The sequence below is a fragment of the Typopeltis vanoorti genome, chromosome 7 (genome assembly GCF_054136105.1).
Source record: "Typopeltis vanoorti isolate ZY-2024b chromosome 7, IOZ_Tvanoo_1.0, whole genome shotgun sequence".
Classification (NCBI taxonomy): domain Eukaryota; kingdom Metazoa; phylum Arthropoda; class Arachnida; order Uropygi; family Thelyphonidae; genus Typopeltis; species Typopeltis vanoorti.
Window position 1 is genome coordinate 67,675,774 of NC_143555.1, and position 20,129 is coordinate 67,695,902.

The 20,129-nt window shown below is 34.9% G+C and overlaps 1 protein-coding gene across 1 annotated transcript in view; it reads right to left on the reverse strand.

Annotated features, from left to right (window-relative positions):
• ZnT49B (solute carrier family 30 member 9) overlaps positions 1-20,129 on the reverse strand; it is a 244,361-nt gene that overhangs the window by 192,889 nt on the left and 31,343 nt on the right. Inside the window, exon 4 of the mRNA XM_090395926.1 lies at positions 9,045-9,254. Within this exon, the coding sequence (XP_090252052.1) occupies positions 9,045-9,254 (210 nt within the window). The remainder of the gene's footprint in view (positions 1-9,044; positions 9,255-20,129) is intronic.

Consider the following 20,129-nt stretch of genomic DNA (forward strand, 5'->3'; position numbering starts at 1 on the left):
TACTTGATAATAATCCTCTTAGCTGGAGGAAAAGCTAAAAGCTTAGATTACTCTCACTGCTATTGAGAAAGAAAAGACAGAACACTTCCCCAGAAGTCACACAAAAGTGCCTCAAGCTGTAGTGCAGAATACATCAAGAATGTCATGTTTTGTTTTCAATTGTTGATTAGCAGATATTCTAACACAGAAATACTGACATTTCTTTTACATGCTGATACATTATTTATGCCAAAATAATTTCTTGATTTATAATGATCAGTTTTATTATCGAAAAATTATAAATTATTTGATACAATTATCTTGAAAAGAAGATTAAAAGAAAAAGGAGCATATGCGTTACATAATCTTTTTTTTTTGGGGGGGGGGGATAAAGATCTATTCAATCTGCAGATATTTCAGAGAATTTAGTTTATAAATTGTTCGCAAGACAACTGATACAAACGTAAATTACTTGGGGTACATGCCAATTCATTTTAGTGTAAAATAGTAGCAAAGGTTTAGATACTTCAACAATGCCACATATCTAAACTAGAAGAAAATGTCGTTATATCTGCTGATGTTAGAATTCTTACATGAATAATTTTTTACATGATTTCTCTATTAGTTATAATGTATCGATTTACAGATTTTTGCAATCTTGCATTCTCCCATGTTATATGCAGTGATTTTTTCTCTTTTTCCTACAAGAAAAAAAAAAAAAAAATCAGATAACAGAAGAAAAATATGTAGTATTTTCTTTTTCATTGGGTGAATTTACAACGTTCTTTCTTTGTGTTTTGAAAAGAAAGCAAATGATTTTTTTCTTACTATTTTTTCCATTATAACATCTGAAGACGCATCCCCTTTTTTGTACACATTTTTTAGGAAAAAAAATTTTTTTTAGATCCTCTTCCTGATTCCGCAAGTTCTTAAATCATTTTCTCAGTTGGGGGTGTCCCGAAATGCCTCTTTGCAGCGCTGTTTCCATGTTCTTTAGCATACGCAATCACACGTCGCTTGTATGCAATATTGTAGCAATGCAGACATTTTTCAGCCATAATTTGCCAAGAAATTTAGAGAAAATTTAGCGGCAGAAATTTATCACCGTTCACAACAACTGCGACAACAATTGGAACGTTTAACAGGAACACTGCTGTGATCATCGATGACAGTGCATGCGCATCCACTCTACTCTACGTAACTGGAATGATCTCACACACCGCACGGAAGCAAGAAAGAAATCACATAACTCGGAATAAAGAAAATTTCCAGAAATGAAAGTAATAAAAAAACTGAGTATCGGTGTATAAGACGCACCCTGTTTTTCAGACCTATTTTCAAAGGAAAAAAATGTTCTTATATGCCAGCAAATACAATAATTATGATTTGGTTCTGCAATAAAGCACACTGCAAGGCCATCACTCAGTTTGCTGGAGGCTTGAAAAAATATATTTAGTCTCATCTCCGATGTTAATTTCCCTACATATAGTAAAAACGTGTATTGATACCAAAGTCTTGCAGTTGTTGACATGAAAAAAAAAAAAAAAGTTTGCACAGAGAAGGCATGAGATACTACCAATGGTTTTCCCTATTTTTATTTCATTCCTTCGAAAATGTACTATAAGCCACTTCAAAGGAATAATATGTCATTCTGTGTGTTAGAAAAACTTAAAAATTCGACTTCAAGAGGAACTGGAAAGAGTATTCCAGTTCCTCTTATATTTTATTCCTTTGAAAATATACTATTAGACATTTCGAAAGAACAATATATCATTCTGTGTTAAAAACAACTTAAAAAATTCGCCTTCAAGATGAGCTGGAAACATTACAGTCAGGTATCTCTCTATCAATATTTGTAGTCCTGAAAGGGACTGTTTTGATGCCCCTGAAAAGAAACATTTCTTATTTCTTATTGTTCAGAATTTAAAATTCTTGAACAGTGTTGAACACCCTAAAGCAAAGGTAAACACACAAAGCAGTTTTACACTCAGGGCACCAGATTTTTGTTTCTTTTCTGATATTTTTTTTTATTGCATACATAACATTTGCATGCAGTTTTTTATTTTTTATTTTTTATTTATTTATTTTTTTTTTTATTAGCTGTTGGTGGTAGATTTTCCTCCGAAAATCTACCACCAAAAATGCAGGATGAAACCGTTCCAAATAACAAAATCCAATATATGTCCAAACACTTTTTTGTAATATTTTGTAATAGTCGAAAGGCGAAGGCTCCAATTTTTCTGCATTTCGCGAAGTTTCCTATTCTTACCCTGAATGTTACTGCTGATGCTGCTTGCCATCTCATAAATGAATTGTGTCTTGGGTATACTTACTAATATTCCTTTCTATCCAGTAATAAGCTGTAAGCTAATGGAGATTACTAACCCCCACCGAGAAACAGAACATGCAGGCAGTACACTAAAGAGCCTCAAGCAATATCTGAATATTTTACAGGCAGAAATTTCTTGTTTGGTTTTTCCATCTTTCTTTATTTTGATATTGCATTTGTAGGATAACAGTGATTTTAAATATTAATTTCCCCTATTACCCAACATCACATAATTTCCTGATTTATAATCATCATCATCATCAAATTCCTGACATTTACTCTCAAGGGGGTGTACAGGATATGATAGTATTACATGAAAAATTTACATCATTACTAACTTCCTACCTACAATTTTCTGCCAAATCAACTGTTACCTGTCAAAGCTACAACATTGTCAGATCTTGAAAGTTCATTTTTCACTTGGTTAGACTATAATAAATTTAGTTTAATCCTTTATCCAAGTGTGAGCAAACAAAGTTTGTGCCTGAACGTATCTTCAAGACTGGAGTAAGGTAGTACAACATCGGGCAACTCGTTGCAAAGGTGGAGCAAGCCAACATCACTCCTATCTCAGTATCTCCATAATGCAAAACACATCTCCTTGTGGATATGTATAATGTTATGCATTAAGAGAAGGGCCACTACCCAGACTAGTTTCGACCTTTATTGAGGTCTCTTCAGTGGGAGCCAGGCCCAAGTGAAGATACCAGGCAGAAGCATTAGCAAGGTCATCTCTACCTACAGGAGTTGCCAAACAATGTGCCACTTTTTATTAAATTACTCCAGATTTAGAGAAAGATGTTGAAAGTTTATTTTTCGCTTGGTTAGACTATAATAAATTTAGTTTAATCCTTTATCCAAGTGTGAGCAAACAAAGTTTGCACCTGAAAGTATCTTCAGGACTGTGGTAAAGTAGTACAACATCGGGCAACTCGTTACAAAGATGGAGCAAGCTAACATCACTCCTATCTGTATCTCCCATAATGCAAAACACATCTCCTTATGGATATGTATAATGTTATGCATTAAGAGAAGAGCCACTACCCAGATTAGTTTCAACCTTTATTGAGGTCTCTTCAGTGTGACCAGGCCCAAGTGGAGATATCAGGCAGAAGCAAGGTGTCCTGCACCAGAGAGAAAACATAACTATCAACAATAATATAGTGAATGAGACTTTTCTTATTCTTTGCCTCTTCTCTCCATGTGAATTTGTGCACATTTTTATGTTGGAACATGGTGTTAGTAATAACCAGTCCATGTCCTGAGCAGAAATCCAACAGATATCTGCCATTATTATTAGCTTTGCTCTTTTCTCCAAATTTTCCCAAAACATTTTTGTATGTCTGACAATCATTTCCTACTCTGCTATTTAGATCTCCAACAAGGACCAACTTTTCATTTTTCAATTTGTCAGTTGCTTTTTCTAAAGCCTCAAAAAATTCCTCCACTTCTACCTTAGAAGAACCTTCTGTGTGACCATAGGCACAAATAAGTCTCAATGTCTAGTTCCCCATTCTGATATTTGCCCACATTACTCTACTTGAAATTGCCTGCCATTCAAGAAGATTAGTCTCGTATTTAGTGTTGTATACTATGGCTACTCCTTCTTTTAATTGATTGTCATTGCCTGAATATAATATTTTGTATTTATTGCTCAGAATGAGCTGAGGAAATAATATGTATATTTTCTGATTTATAATTTGCTAATTTATAATAATCACAGCTAGTTTCTGTATCGAAAAATTAGTTATGTGGAACAATTATTAGAGAAAAATAATGAGTTAAATAAAAAATGTACCTATATTTCATAAGTTTTCGGGTGTGTGATAGTGATGCAGCATGAGGGGGGGGGGTAAACTATCAAAGGTGAAATAAAGTTCAATTCTATTGTAAAAATATGGAAATGAAATTTCACAATCAATGCATGTGCATATACATATTTTGAATGATAGAATATAAGCAAAAGTATCACTTACTTTAAAATAATACCTGAATTATGAAGAAAATATATACATATAAATTTAAATCATAACTGTTAATTTCATTTTGAAATAAATAATTATACAAGGGAAAACAAGAAAGTGAAAGTGCAAAGAACAGTAGATTACTATATAAAGAAAAAAAATTAGTGATATGATTAAAGAATTTCATTTTATTCTCTATAAAGCAAAGTCAATCAAGCACGTCCTAAAGAAAATGTGTGAAGTATTATTCGATTTCAATGATTTTGAACAAAAATAAAAATAATATAATCTGGAATGTCGGCAGCCAGTTTTCTTTTTCTTTTTTTTAACAATAATATTTCAAATAATTATCGTGAATTAATTTCTTCGATAACAAAGAAAATTTTTGTCTAGTAAGCAAATAGAAACAAATTAGTGCAAAAAAAAATTAAAAATGAAATTGGTTCTCAGGGGTGAGGCAACATTTAAGTGAAGAAATTATGGAAGGATCTTTATTTTGTCCAGGCATTAAAATTATACTGTACAATAAAAAGAGAAAACAAAACTATAAATAATTTCTATATTTTTACTCTATCCAATATAACTAAGATCCAGTTACCCAGCATAGAACAAGGAACTGTGTTTCTTGTTATAGGCAACTGAGATGCAGCTATGAACATGAGATAATCAATTAAGTGTTCTCTTCAGCATGAGGGTTTATCCCACCTATTCTAAACGGTATCACGGCCAAATTGCACTTCTTACCCATGTTCTTTCAACAGGTGGGTTGAATCATATCCAGATTTAGCTGGATGTCTATAGATATCCTGAATGTTTGGGAGGTTAAGAAATACTTAAGATGTATGAGTCATGCTGCAATGGGACTTCTCAATGAGAGAAGTCCATCATAGCATATTATATGAAATTTTATATGAAAAGAAATTTTCATGGCATTTTTATAATTTCAATTGGAATTTTCTTAAGGACATTCTGGTTATACCTTCAGATGATCAGGGAGAGTTGCTGTGTAGTAACATATAAAATTTGATTCTCACTCATTAAGAAATGGAACAGTCCTAGTTCATCATCATCAAATTCCTGCCATATACCCTCAAGGAGAATACAGGATATAATCGTACTACATGAAAAATTTACATCATTAGTAACTTCCTATATACAATTTTCCTCCAGATCAGTCTGTTACTTGTCGAGACTCCAATATTATCAGATCTTATATTTCTGTCATCTAAGGCACATTATACTGTATCAATCCACCTATATCTTGGTCTTCCTATGGGTTGTTCATCTGCCAACCTGGCAGAGAACACTTGTTTTGCCAATTTTTCCTCGCCCATTCTGTTTAAATGACCATACTACCTGAGATTAGCTCTGCTAACATATTCCTGGATGCTGACAATGTCAAGCTCATTCCTAATATCCTCGTTTTTAATATGATATTGCCACTGATGCCATCTGTTCATGCCTATCCTATAATCTTTTTCAGGACTCTCATATCTGCAGTCTCTAGTCTTTGGTCAAGTGTTTTACTTCTGACCCAGCTCTCAGATCCATAAGTTAAAACTGGTTTGAACACTGCCTTGTATACAGCTAATTTAGTTTTCCGACTAATTTCTCTCTTATTCCATATGAATTTATTCAATTGACTTCCCACCTTACCAGCTTTGCTGATTCTGTTGTCTATTTCTATATTTAATTTACAATCTTCACTAAAAATCATGCAAAGTAACTGAAATGTTTTACTTGTTCCACAGGTTCTCCATTCACAACACAGTTGACATTTTCAATGATTCTGCCTATTTTCATTGTCTTTGTATTGCTGACCTTCATACCATATCTATTACAACAGTTAGTCAATTTAGTCAGAGAATCTTGCAGACTTGTAGAGGATTTATTTAGAAGTATAACATCATCCGCATAAAGCAAAGAGCTGACATTAAATTCTCCAATTTTGATATCATGTTTAATACCACTTTCCTTCATAATGTGATCCATATAGATAATGAATAACAGAGGAGATAATGTACATCCTTGTCTCACACCAGATTTAACATTAAACCATCTTCCTGTACTGCCTTCAATTCTAACTGCTGACTTACAACTCAAATAAAGACTAAGTATTGCTTGATATAATGCCCCATTGACACCATATAACTGTAGCGTATTGAATAGCTTCTCTCTTGGCACCTTATCATATGCTTTTTCCAGATCAACAAACTCAAATAGAGATCTTTGTTATATTCCCATGATTTCTCCACTATTTGTTGTAAAATGAAGATCTAATCCTGACAGCCACTATTTGGCCGGAATCCAGCTTGTTCTTCACCAAGCTTTTCTTCTACAATTCTTCTCAACCGTTTCTCAAGTATACTTGCATATATCTTACCAGGAACACTCAGTAGGGAAATACCTCTGTAATTCTCACATTCAGCTTTATTTCCCTTTTTATATACGGGTACTATGAGAGCTCTACTCCAATCATCAGGAAATCGTCCCTCTCTCCAGGCCATCTGAACTATGCAGTGCAGCTACTGCAAGACTTTTATGCCACCATACTTAAGCATTTCTGGTCGGATATCATATACTCCTGCTGCCTTTCCACATTTTAAGCCTTTGATGGCTTTTTCTACTTCAAGTATGGATATGTATTCCTGACTGTATGCCTGTTGTGTGATTTTTACCAATGTGCTATCACTGCTTGTTTCATTTGGCAATTTCTTGAAGTAATGACTCCATACTTCAAGGATATCTTTTTCTCCAGTTTATATGTCACTTTATCATCTCTAACTCCTTTTACAGTACTCTTTCCTCCATTTCTAAGCTTCTCAAACAAGCTCCAAAATATTTTGCCACCTTCTTGATATTTATTTTCTATGTTCTTGCAAAAGTCATCCCATGACTTTTGTTTAGCTAGTTTTACAGTGTTTAGCTTTCTTACATTTGTCTCTGTATTCTCGAAGAGCACAACCCAATTTATTTGCCAGGAACTTTTGATATGCTTTCTTCTTTTTCTTCACTGCCTCTTTAACTTCCTGTGTCCGCCATGGAGTTCTTTTTTTTCTATCCTTGCAAACACCCTCACCACATATTTGCCATTATTATTAGCTTTGCTCTTTTCTCCAAATTTTCCCAATATATTTTTGTATGTCTGACAATCATTTCCTACTCTGCTATTTAGATCCCCAATAAGGATCAACTTTTCCTTTGTCATCGTGTCAGATGCTCTCTCTAAATCCTCAAAAAATTCCTCCACTTCTACTAAGGTAGAAGTCGACCATAGGCAGAAATAAGTCTCATTGTCCAATTCCCCATTCTGATATTTGTGCACATCACTCTACTTGAGACTGCCTGCCATTCAAGAAGATTAGCCTCATATTTAGTGTTGAATACAATGGCTACTCCTCCTTTTCCTTGATTGTCATTGCCTGAATATAATATTTTGTATTTATTGCTCAGAAAGATCTCACCAGTTTTTGTTTTTTTTGTTTCAGTCACCCCTATTATGTTGATCTGGTTTTTATCTAATTCCTCAGCTAGCTCCATTTCTTTGCCATTCAGGCTTCTTATGTTGATAGTACCGATCTTTAACTCTGGTGATGTCAAGTTGCGGTGTGTTTTCAGATTTGTTCCAGTAGCTGACTTTTCGCTGTTCACCCTGGTGAAACCAACGGAGGCCTTGTTTAACCGGGCGACGCCGCAGCTGGCATGAAATTTTGTCATGTTGTAGCATCATTTTGTAATTAGGTTTAAGCCAATAAGAATTACAATTTGGTCGGCTAAATCCTAAATTGCCAGCTCATCCTCGTTCGTTCAGCATCCAGGTAGATACCCAACAAGGTGCATCACGAGAAGGCGAGGATTGGACATTAGGTCAGAAGCCCTAGTCGGTTCTCACATTCCTTTAAAGGCTATGTGGAGGTCTCCTCTCAGTTATACAGCTTTGACCCTTAAGCACAGTCCTAGTTTATTTAGATAATTTAATTTAGTGATTAAGTAAAGCTAAACTTCTAAATTTGGAATTTAAAATCTAATTTCACTGATTCCTTATTTCTTCACTTTATCCTCTTTGTCCAATATCCAGAGATTTAGAAACAGGAAGTTCATCACTGGCGTCATATAATATTTGTAAATGATTCTTTAACCTCTGCTCAACTTTTCTCATTATGCTAGCTAAATGAAAGTGGCAATTAGCAGGTCAGACATATCAATGTCTGACCTGCTAATTGCCACTTTTCATGTCAGACATATCAATTTCACACACATTTTCATGTCAGACATATCAATTAGGTGATATGTCTGACATGAAAACCTAATCACTTTGTAATATGCATCAATATCTCGAAATAATCCTGTTTGTCCAACATCCAGAGATTTAGAAACAGGAAGTTCATCACTGGCTTCACATAAGATTTGTAAATGATTCTTTAACCTCTGCTCATGTTTTCTCATTATGCTAGCCAAATGAAAGTGGCTTTCAGTGATATGTCTGACATGAAAACCTAATCACTTTGTAATAAGCATCAATATCTGGAAATAATCCTATCATCACCTCTCTCTCTCAAGGCGAAATAGCAAACTGTTTTTATTTATTTTTTTAACCTGCAAATAATTTCATAAATATCATGCTCTTGAGTTATCCTAAGTTCATTACTTTAATTCATTACATAAAAAGAATATTTTATGACTAAAGCAATATAAAAAACTGCATGATAACCACCAACCAAGATAGCTATTCAGGGAATATTCATAATATATTACTGTCAATGGGGAAATACCTTTGGGAAAGTCATCTTTTGATGCTTGAGTAGGTTCATCTATTTTTGTTTTTCCATCTATCTGGCCATCCCTCTGAGAAACATGTTCTGGTTTATGGCTTCCTATTTTTGATCCATTAGTCTGATCCCCATTTTTTTTTATGCAGGAGACATGAAGATTTCTATTGCATGGATGATAACCACCAATCAAAGAAAATGCAACATGTTTATCTGTAAGGAGATAAAAAATAAAAAGATGATTCAGTAGAAGAATCTTTGGTAGAATGATTACTTAACACTGTTAAAGATCATAACATATGGAACATAAATAAGTAAATGTGGACCATATATCAGATGCCACATAAATTTTAGGAAATATATACTCTTAACAGAAAATAACTTTTAATATGATGCATACTTATAGACATAGCATCTATTTTATCATAAGCTATATTTTGCTTTCCCCACTGAGCAGAAAAAGATTTGTATGAAGACTGAAAGTCAAAGACAAGTTGTATGTCAGTGCTAAAACAAGAGATCATCTTATACTTTGAATATAAAATCTGAACCTATGAATTCAACAAACACTGGAAAACATTGCCAAACAACTGTCTAGTTCTTATGGTAATGTACTGTATATAACGGTTATGTCAGATGCATATACTGTATCAGTATATGCATCTGACAGTATATTTTACCTCGCATGTGGGGTTTACTCTATTGTATTTCATGTGATGAATTACAACATATGAAACCAAAGACTGGTTTCATATGTTGTAATTCATATTCATAAACAAGAAATTATATTCTTGTTTAATTCTTTACCCAAGTGTAAACAAATAGTTTGCATGTGAAGTTACTTCACAGGTACAGAAGCTGTTAACTTTACATTTTACCTTAGTATCCCATAATGCAACTTAGACTTCCTTTTCAACATGTATTGCTAAGCATTATGGGAAGGGTCACTACCTAGACCGGTTTCAAACTTTATTACAGTCTCATCAGTGAAAATGGTCTGTAGTGACCCTTCCCATAATGCATAGCAATATACATCTCTGAAAGGAAGTGTGCTTTGCATTATGGGAGACTAATGCAATTGTTTTATATATATCTGATCCACACACACACATACACAAGGTCACAGGACCTATAGTATATTAGTGTGTAGGCAAAAGGATAAGAAGAAAGGAAGAATCTATTCACATTTTGTTTGAACAGCTGTAGGTTGTATTCTTTGGGGAAGGCAGAGTGGAGAAGGATGTTACAACAAACAGAAGTTGATTTAATGAGAAAGGAGGCAGCAAATTGGTTCAGTGAATTTCAAGATGGACTGTAAAAGGGTGTTGGTTAACAGCGGCTCTTGTTCTAATGATTTTGGAAGAAAGTGGAAGAATAATAGTGGCCAATTCAGCAGTAAGTATCTATAGAAGCAGCACAAGGCAGAAACTAAACTAAAGAGATTGAAGTGGATATGCGAGAGAAGGATCATTATTAAGCCAGATTGCCCTCTTCTGAATAGAATCAAGCAATCTTAGAGAGGATTTTGGTGCACCACCAACACCCCAACTATAAGAGCAAATATTCCATGGATGGGCAGATTTGGGATTTGTATAGAATTAGCATCTGCAAAGGTGTGAAGTAGCATCTTATGCAAAAAAAATACACCAAGTTTTTTGACAGTTGCAGAAACTACAGTTGAACTGTTTGTGCCAGGAAAGATCAGAGGTGTAGATCAGTTCAAGAAGAGAAATCTGCTTTTGGATATCTGGGTACTGTTGAAAGCAAGAGGAAGAGATGCAAGTTCTTTCTTGCAAGAGATCAGACAGGACTGACTTTTGGTGGCATTCAAGTCTATAAATTTGTCCTTTCCAATTGAGATATAGCTAGGAGATCAGAGTTCAGGCCAGTGGCTGTGGTGGATCTTAAGGATTCTAATACTTGAGCACTACAAGATTTGTAAAATAAAAGGAGGAATGGAGTGCATTGTCATTGGCAAAAGCTATGTGAGGTTATTAATATATAAAGAGAGCAGGCAAAAGAACAGAACACTAAGGTACTCCTGTATTGGTGGGAAAATCTAAGGAAAGGAAGTCATCCACCATGACACATAGTGAGTGACCAGCAAGAAAATTGGCGATCCATTTACAGAGTGTGGAGGACAGACTACACGATTGCAGTTTGCTAGACCCCTATGCCAAACCTGATCAAATGTCTTTGAAATATCAAGAGCAACAACCACAAGTTTTTCCAAATTTTTCCATGGCATGAATCCAGAGGTGGGTGGTGAAAGCTAGATCAGCTGTAGATGCAATTGACGGAATCTGTACTGCTGGTCACTGATTAGTTGGTAGGTCTCTAGGTAGTTCAACAGTTGACTGTTGATGACCTTCTACATAATTTTAGATAGAACAGAAGTGAGAGCAATTTGACAGTAGTTCACTGGCTGACTTTTATTACCTTTGTTTGGGATGGAAAAGATGCGAGCCTTTTCCATGCCATAGGATAGATGCACATTGAAAAGGGTATACAGATAAGGTGTTAGTTATGGGACACAAGTTTTTAGCACAATAGATGGGATACCATCAGGGCAATATGGCTTGTTTGTGTTCAAATTATTAAAGATTCTTCAGATTTCTTTCTGGCAGAAGACTATGGGTGACATACAGAGAGAGAGAGAGGTTCTTGGTGAAGTGGAGAGAACTTTGCCCAGTTCATCAATGCAGGAATTGGAAGAGAATAGTGATGCCATTAAATCAGCCTTGTCTTTAGTTGAGGTAACTATAGTACCATCAGGATGTGAGTGGTGGAAACCTGAGTAGGCAAAAGTTGCACCAAATTTTTCCAAAATATTTTTGTATGTCGCACAATCATTTCCCGCTCTGCTATTTAGATCCCCAACAAGGACCAACTTTTCCTTTTTCATTGTGTCAGTTGCTTTTTCTAAAGCCTCAAAAAATTCCTCAACTTCTACCTTAGTAGACCCTTCTGTGGGACCATAGGCACAAATAAGTCGCATTGTCCAGTTCCCCATTCTCATATTTGCCCACATTACTCTACTCGAGACTGATCGCCATTCAAGAAGATTAGCCTCGTATTTTGTGTTGAATACTATGGCTACTCCTTCTTTTCCTTGATTGTCATTGCCTGAATATAACATTTTGTATTTATTGCTCAGAAAGATCTCACAAGTTTTTGTCTTTTTTTGTTTCAGTCAACCCTATTATGTCGATCTGGTACTTATCTAATTCCTCAGCTAGCTTCATTTCTTTGCCATTCAGGCTTCTTATGTTGATAGTACCGATCTTTAACTGTGGTGATGTTGAGTTGAGTTGTGTTTTCAGATTTGTTCCAGTAGTTGACTTTTCGCTGTTCGCCCTGGTTCCCTTGCGAAAACAACCGGGGCCTTGTTTAACCAGGCGATGCCCTAGCCGGCATGAAATGTTGTACCATCATTTTTTATTTTGGTTTAACAAATAAGAATACAATTTGGTCGGCCAAATACCAAATTGCCAGCCCATCCTCATTCGTTCAGTATCCAAGTAGATAGCCAACAGGGTGCACCACGAGAAGGTGAGGATTGGATATTAGGTCAGACGCCCTGGTCGGTTCTCCACATTCCTTTAAAGGCTATGTGGAGGTCTCCTCCCAGTTATACAGCTTTGACCTTTAAGCAACCCTATATTTGGCCATTCATAACTATATTTTTTAATTAAAGTACAATGTAAAGTAATATATTAACTAAAATAAATTTAATTAATACTTCCAATATTTCAGCTTGGTCAAACTGCTATCATATGTGCATGAGGCACTACTAAGTAATGAAGATGAAGTATGTCAACTAAGAGCATAAGCCTAATTTTGCCAATGTAACTAATTCAGGCAAAATCTCAAAAAAGTAACCTCTTCCTATAAAGAATATGAACACTGTTGTAAATCAGGAAGAATAATAAAATAGTAATTACTAAATCTGGTAAGGGAAATGATACAGCAGTTCCAAACAGGGCTCCAGGAATACATCTTAAATCTACTAGCCACAATAAAACTTGACTCACCCAAGGTATACTTTATATAAATGTTGTTAAATGGAATGTTTTTAACAAAAATAAATGTTATGATGACAAAATGAAGTAATGCATTCTTTAATTCTCACTACACATACGTAATTATGCAGAAATATCCTTTCCGTCAATGGGGTATAAAATGCATGCCACAAGACAGCTCATCACAGGTCAATTTATGTATTCTATAACTGTTCATAATGAAGGATGAATTTATATAAATTACCCACAACCAATAATTTAATAGGAAACATAAATGATAAAATTCACGAAAACAAGAAAGTAGGTAGAACTCACTGTGGATCAGACTCACTTTTCACGATGTACTCAGTCACACGATCGGTTTTGACTTGTCTTTACAAAGTAATTGTATTTTTTTAAATAACAGTATTAAAAAGTCTCTACATTATGTAAAATGTTGAAGTATTTAATTAAACAAAGCTAGTTCAGGTCATGAGCTACGAAAATAAACTTCAGACAATAATGTACTATATTACAATTGCACATCTGAAGAATAAGATGTATGAATGTAATATGTGATTAAATTGTGCCAATTTTAATTTTTTTTTGTTTATAATTACTGGTTCCTTTTGTTAATGTAATTATACAATATGATATTATGAAAAGGGCATAATTTTTTAAAATAACAGATTGTTTATTACATATGGCATGTATACTGTATATACGTGTAAGGTCAATACTGAACTAAATCAGTGATTGCGAACCTATGACATGTGTCAGCCCTGACACACTTGGGAGTTTCAAGTAACACACCTTGGATGCTGAAAGATATTGGTATTCTGATGAAAAAACTGATAAATTGTGTAAGATCACTCTCAGTTAAGGGGAAGATAGGTTTCGGTTCATTGAAAGAATTATACTTTATAGTCAGCCTATTTCTATTTTATTTTGTAACTAGCCTATAAACAACGAGCGTTTTAAGTTTACGTTTTCTTTCTTAATCATTATAATTTCTGCATAGTCATGTGATATTAAAAATTTATAAAAATTATTATCAATATTATATGATACAAACTTTTAAATATGTGCTTTATATATTATAAACTTAAAGTTTTCATTTGACTTATGTAACGAAATTCGTTCATGCATGCATTCCAAGTTTCTCGACTGAGTAATACAAGTTCTAAACATATTTAAAACCACTTTAACAGAAAATATAATTTGCAGCATTAAATATTGAATTTATCTGAGTAAATAATGAAAACATTTTTATATTTTTTCACAGATTTTTCATTGCACCTGAATGAACTTAATATACAATTGCAAGGTTTCAGAAAATCTGTCGATGTTATGTTTGGTACGATCAAGAGCTTTGAGAGTAAACTCAAAATATTTCAATGTGATTTCAACAATTTTAAGTATTTCCCAAGAGTGAAAATTTTTTAAAACGAAACCAGTCACAAAAATCGTGAACAACATATCAACCAATCTATCAAAGTTCTGAAGTCAGTAACTGAGCAGTTTTCTTCTAGATTTGAGCAATTTCGAATGTTGGAACAAACAATCCAATTCATAAAGTATCCTGATGAAACAGATTCATGGATCTTAAATTAGATGGCTTTGAGTGGTTGGATTTAAAAGATCTAGAAATGCAATTAGCCGACTTCCAGTGTAATCTTATCTGGAAAAGAAAGTTTATTGCTCTTAGAAATGAATTAGAAGAACTTGAGCTGGAACGTCTGCATGATACCACGTGTAAAAATTCAGACTGTGAAAAAGCGTGTGGAATAGCCTTCCCAAAAACTTTCATGCTCTTAAAATCTTTGCTAAAGCTCTTCTAACAAATTCTCTTCTACATACTCTTGTGAAACTCTATTTTCTGCCTTAAATAATATCAAATCGAAAGGGAGAAATAGATTGAGCAATGATTTGAGTGCTGCCTGTGTAGCTTTAAAATGTACACACTATAATAATCGTATGATGATACACGGCTGTGAGTCCCCTTTACAGGGAGGTACCGCACCATCTCAGTCCCACCAAATTTTATCCGTGCTCTCGAACAGGCATAGCTAACGAATCAGACCTATGACTGGGTCAGTATTCCTGACTGTAATCCGTGTGTATGTTCACTGGACTGGTTTGCCTGCTTATGGCATAAAAAACCCCAGATAAACTGGTGGGAAAAAACCCTGCCACGCTCAAGACCGGCTAACTTGGCTATGGCTGAGGAAGATCCTTAAGCTCCTCGCATTGTCGACGGGAATCGAACCTGGGACACTCCTTCCCCAGGCATATGGTTGCGAAGCACATAGCCACTAAGCCAACTGTGCGGACTACACACTATAGCCCTTCTATAAAGCAACTTTCTAGCAGTACTCAGCAACAGAAAAGTCATTAAATATAATGTAAGTTTGTAATTTCACTTTATTAAATTAATTGTATAATATGAATTCACAGATTTTATATCAATGGCCTATTAAATAAATAGCCTAATATGATAAGTATAAGTCACCATCTATGATTATGTAGTTAAATTTACAATGCCTGTATGCAAGTGGCACATCAACAACGTCAATATTTAAAAAAAAAAGATATTTGACACACCTGGGTAAAAAGGTTCGCCATCGCTGAACTAAACGAACGCATTGATTTCATTATAATATTTATTATTAGACATGATAACTAATTTACTTTAAATGTCTTCAGGATATGGAAAAGTTACTAATTTTTGCTTGAAGTGTGTAAGATTTACTGTTGTTAAGTAAAGCACAGTAATGATAACACATAATTATTATTATTCTCCACACCGACCTCCATGGAGTCAGAGACTCATTATGGGAGGTACTCACTATTGCATACAATGCTCATCCAACTGCATCTTAAACTGATTCAATGTGTCCACATCCACAACACACTCAGGCAATGCATTCCACTCATCAACCACCCTCCATGCAAAGAACCTGCTTCTCACTCCTTTGCTCACACCCTCCTTATACAGTTTCCAGCAATGGCCTCATGTTCTACTCCCCTCTCCAATTCTATAAAAAATCTCTTCCATGTCTACCTGATAACAACACCTGACCAGTTTGTATGTCTCAATCATATCCCCACCCCCTCACGAGGCTCTGCAACTTACATTCTCTCAATCTGTCCTCATACTCCACATTCCAAAGACCACTGACTACCTTTGTGAATCTTCTCTGTACCCTTTCCAACATATCCTCGTCATCATGAAAACAAGGCGACCAAATCTGTGCACAATAATCCATATGAGGCCTTATACAATGGAATCATAACCACTCTATTTCTGCATGTCAGGGTTCTCCGCATCATTGCCATTATTCAATGCGATGTCTTCATAACTTATGCAATGTGGTCCCTGAATTTCAGGTCCTTGTCCACCATAACTCCTAGATCTCTCATCTCCTCTACTTCTGTTAAAGTTTCCCCACCAAGTGTATACTTTGCATCCCATCGTTGCTTACCAAATCTCAAAACCTTACACTTGGCAACATTGAACTGACAGTTCCACTTACCTGCCCATTCATGCAATCTATTCAAGTCCTCTTGTAAGGCATTAACATCAGCTTGACTGTGCATTGCTCTCCCTAGTTTTTCATCATCTGCAAACAGCTGGATATCACTAGTCAAACCCAACCCAATATCATTAACATACAAATTGAACAACAATGGCCCCAAAACTGACCCCTGTGGCACACCACTGGTGACCTTTCTCTTTCGAGTTACTGCACCCCCATATAATGGTAGCTCATTTTTCTCGCTTCATGACTGAAACAAAAACCAAAAGTATGATGAGTAGTGGTGCATGTGTGGAGTGAGAAGAACACTAACACTACTGAGAGAAATGATGGGAGGAGATTTCTGGAAATCCACAATGGATATTTATGTAGTCTTTCATATAAAAAAAATAATTAATTAATTAAAAAAAACCATTTCATTAATGACAATAACAACAAGATAGATATCGGAGAAAAAAAGTTATGGCAGGTTGAGCTTTTAATGACTGTTCATTTTTTTCATAGTCTTTCATATAGAAAGTAAAATAATAAAGTTCTAAACCTTAAAAGAAATAAAAGGACAGAAGAAAGTGGAGATGACTGGTTTACCTTCTGACTTTTAGAGAACACTGACAACAAAAAATGCAAGTCTTTTTGTGATTCTTTAAAAGGGAATGCTTAATGTTTGAATTAATGGAGAAAAAAAGTTATGGCAGGTTGAGCTTTTAATGACTGTTCATTTTTTTCATAGTCTTTCATATAGAAAGTAAAATAATAACGTTCTAAACCTTAAAAGAAATAAAAGGACAGAAGAAAGTGGAGATGACTGGTTTACCTTCTGACTTTTAGAGAACACTGACAACAAAAAATGCAAGTCTTTTTGTGATTCTTTAAAAGGGAATGCTTAATGTTTGAATTAAGGATTTCAGATATGAAAGTTTTATTTCCAAAGAGGTGGAAATAAAATTTCATGAATAAATTCGTTGATAGCCAAAGATGAACAAAAATTGAGGAGGGGGGGGGGGTAAATTATGCAAAAATATATCTTGAATACATTTAACACGAGGCTGAAAATTCACTTACCTCTTATGACTCACCTGTGGCAAGTGGATTTTTGGAGCCCTGTTCATTCTCAACTACTATGATTACAAACTAAAACCTGCTTCTTTACTTATATATTGCTCAACTTACCTTCCCTTAGACTATGACCCAACCAAAACACAGATCAGATCACTTCACAGACTCCTTAAACAGGTCACCTCCTGGCCTATTATAGTTACTAATAAACTAAAACATATAATTCTAGCCCCCCCCATATATATGGACTACCTAAAATTCATAAACAGAATGTATGCCTAAACTGTAGATGCCATTAATTAACCCACATACAAATTAGTGAAATATTCAGCAAAAGTGCTTTCCCAACATACTGACAACACCCCCTCATATAAAAAAAAGTCCACTTTAAAGCCAGTATAGAAAACCTCACACTCCAACACAATGACATTATGGTAAATTTCAATGTCTCCTCTCTGTTCAACAATAACACTTTATACCTTTTTCAAACTGAATTTCCTCCAGATATTTCAGCCTTGTTTAAGTTCACTATGAACTCTGGTTATTTCATTTGGCAAGGAAAATAGAATATTCCTTGCCAAATGAAAATGAAATTCTCATTTTCTCTTCAAATGTTTCTTCATAGAAACATTTGAAGAGTAAAAAGCTCTAATCTCTACTCCACATAGATCCACTGTTTGGCTATGCTTTGTTGGATGTGTTCTCCATTTGGCTGCATGCTCTCAATATACGTTTATACTTTTTAGAAAAAAAACGACACGTCTTTCCTTTCTAGACACTTTAATCACACACCAGCCTGATGGATCCCTGGCATTCTCTGTTTACCGACTCCCCCCCCCACACACACACACCAGTAGATTCATTCACAAACACCCCCAACCCAAACAGTATGGAATTATAAAAACTTTATATATTGGGGATAAATTAGTTCAGATAACAGTGCCCTCCCCCACTGAATTTAACCACCTTCATAAAACCTTCAGAGCCAATGGCTACAATTCCTACCACATCCAAAAAAAAAAATAAAATCCTGAACTGACACATCCTCTCCAGAACAGAGACTACACCACAGCTATCACTATTTCATATATCCAAGGTACATCTGAAAAAACTAACAAAAATCTTAAAGAAATACAACTTTTCAATCACTTACAGATCATATAAAAATTAGCATCCCTTATCTGCTCCACCAAAGACCACCCACAGTCCCTAGACCTGCCGAGACTATCCTACTATTGCCAAGTAGGCAGGATAGCCAATATCAAAATTGCTAAACATAAGGAGTATATCTGTTCCCATCACTACTAGAGCCACTCGGGACTTGTTGCCCATGCTTTTGACACCTGCCAGAGAATACACTGAAAGAAAGCCACTCTACTCCAGTGCAGCAAATATAAATACGAAAGATTTTCCTTGAACCTGCTTCTGCCTTAAAAACTACCCTCTCAACAAATTTGATTGCATGAAACAGCCCAAAATTGATGATGAGGGCGTCCTCCATACTTCAACCCAACAGCCAAGGATGCCCAATTTAGCACACTAACGGGCACTGTTCAGGACTTTAGGCCTACTCTCTGTTGACACGTTTCATCTTCATTATTTAGTGTAGTGCCTGCATTCACATATCTCATTATATTTTGTTCTCTAATGATGGCAATTTGACTTTGCCAAAATATAATAAGTATTTATTAAATTTAGTTAATATATTAGTATATGTTGTAATTTCCATAAAAAATACAGTTAAGAATATAATTTACTTTGGAACGAAGTGAAAAAACTTTCTACAAAGATTGGGATATTGAAGTAATGGTCAGCAGCAAGTGTAAAATTTGTGTTCATCTTATGCATCACACACAACACAAACATTTTGAAAAGAAATTATGTGGGTTGTCCTATATGCCAATTACCACATGCATTTATTTTAATGTAGATTAAACCTACCCAGAAATGGGTGGCAACATACAGTACATTTACTACCATAGAAGCTAAGAATATCAGATAACAGAAACAACTCAGTTTTAGAGACCAAACATAGTACTTTTTCAAGCCAATTCAGACCTCCAATAAGTAGAGAAGTGGTCTCACTCTTGACCAAAATATCATCCACCAACTAAAGATTCAGTAAAGAAAATGCAAGTTACGAGAATTGTTTGAAAAGTTTGGTAAAAAAAGTTAAACACATTTTTTTTTGGAAAATAAATCACCTTTATTTTCAACATAGTCTTCACTGAAGTCTACACATTTGGTCCAGCGAGTTTCCAATTTTTTCATCTCATCTAAAAAGTAGGATTTGTCAAATTGTACAAAATAGTCATTGACAGCCTTATTGACATCCTCGTTCAAAGAAAGGTTTTCCCACCAAGCCAAATTTTTAAGTTTGGGAACATGAAGAAGTCACACGAGCCCAAGTTCGGAGAACACGGTGGATGTGGAACCAATTCGAACCTCAATTCGTGCAATTTTGCCATTGCGACAGCCCATGTGTGGGACGA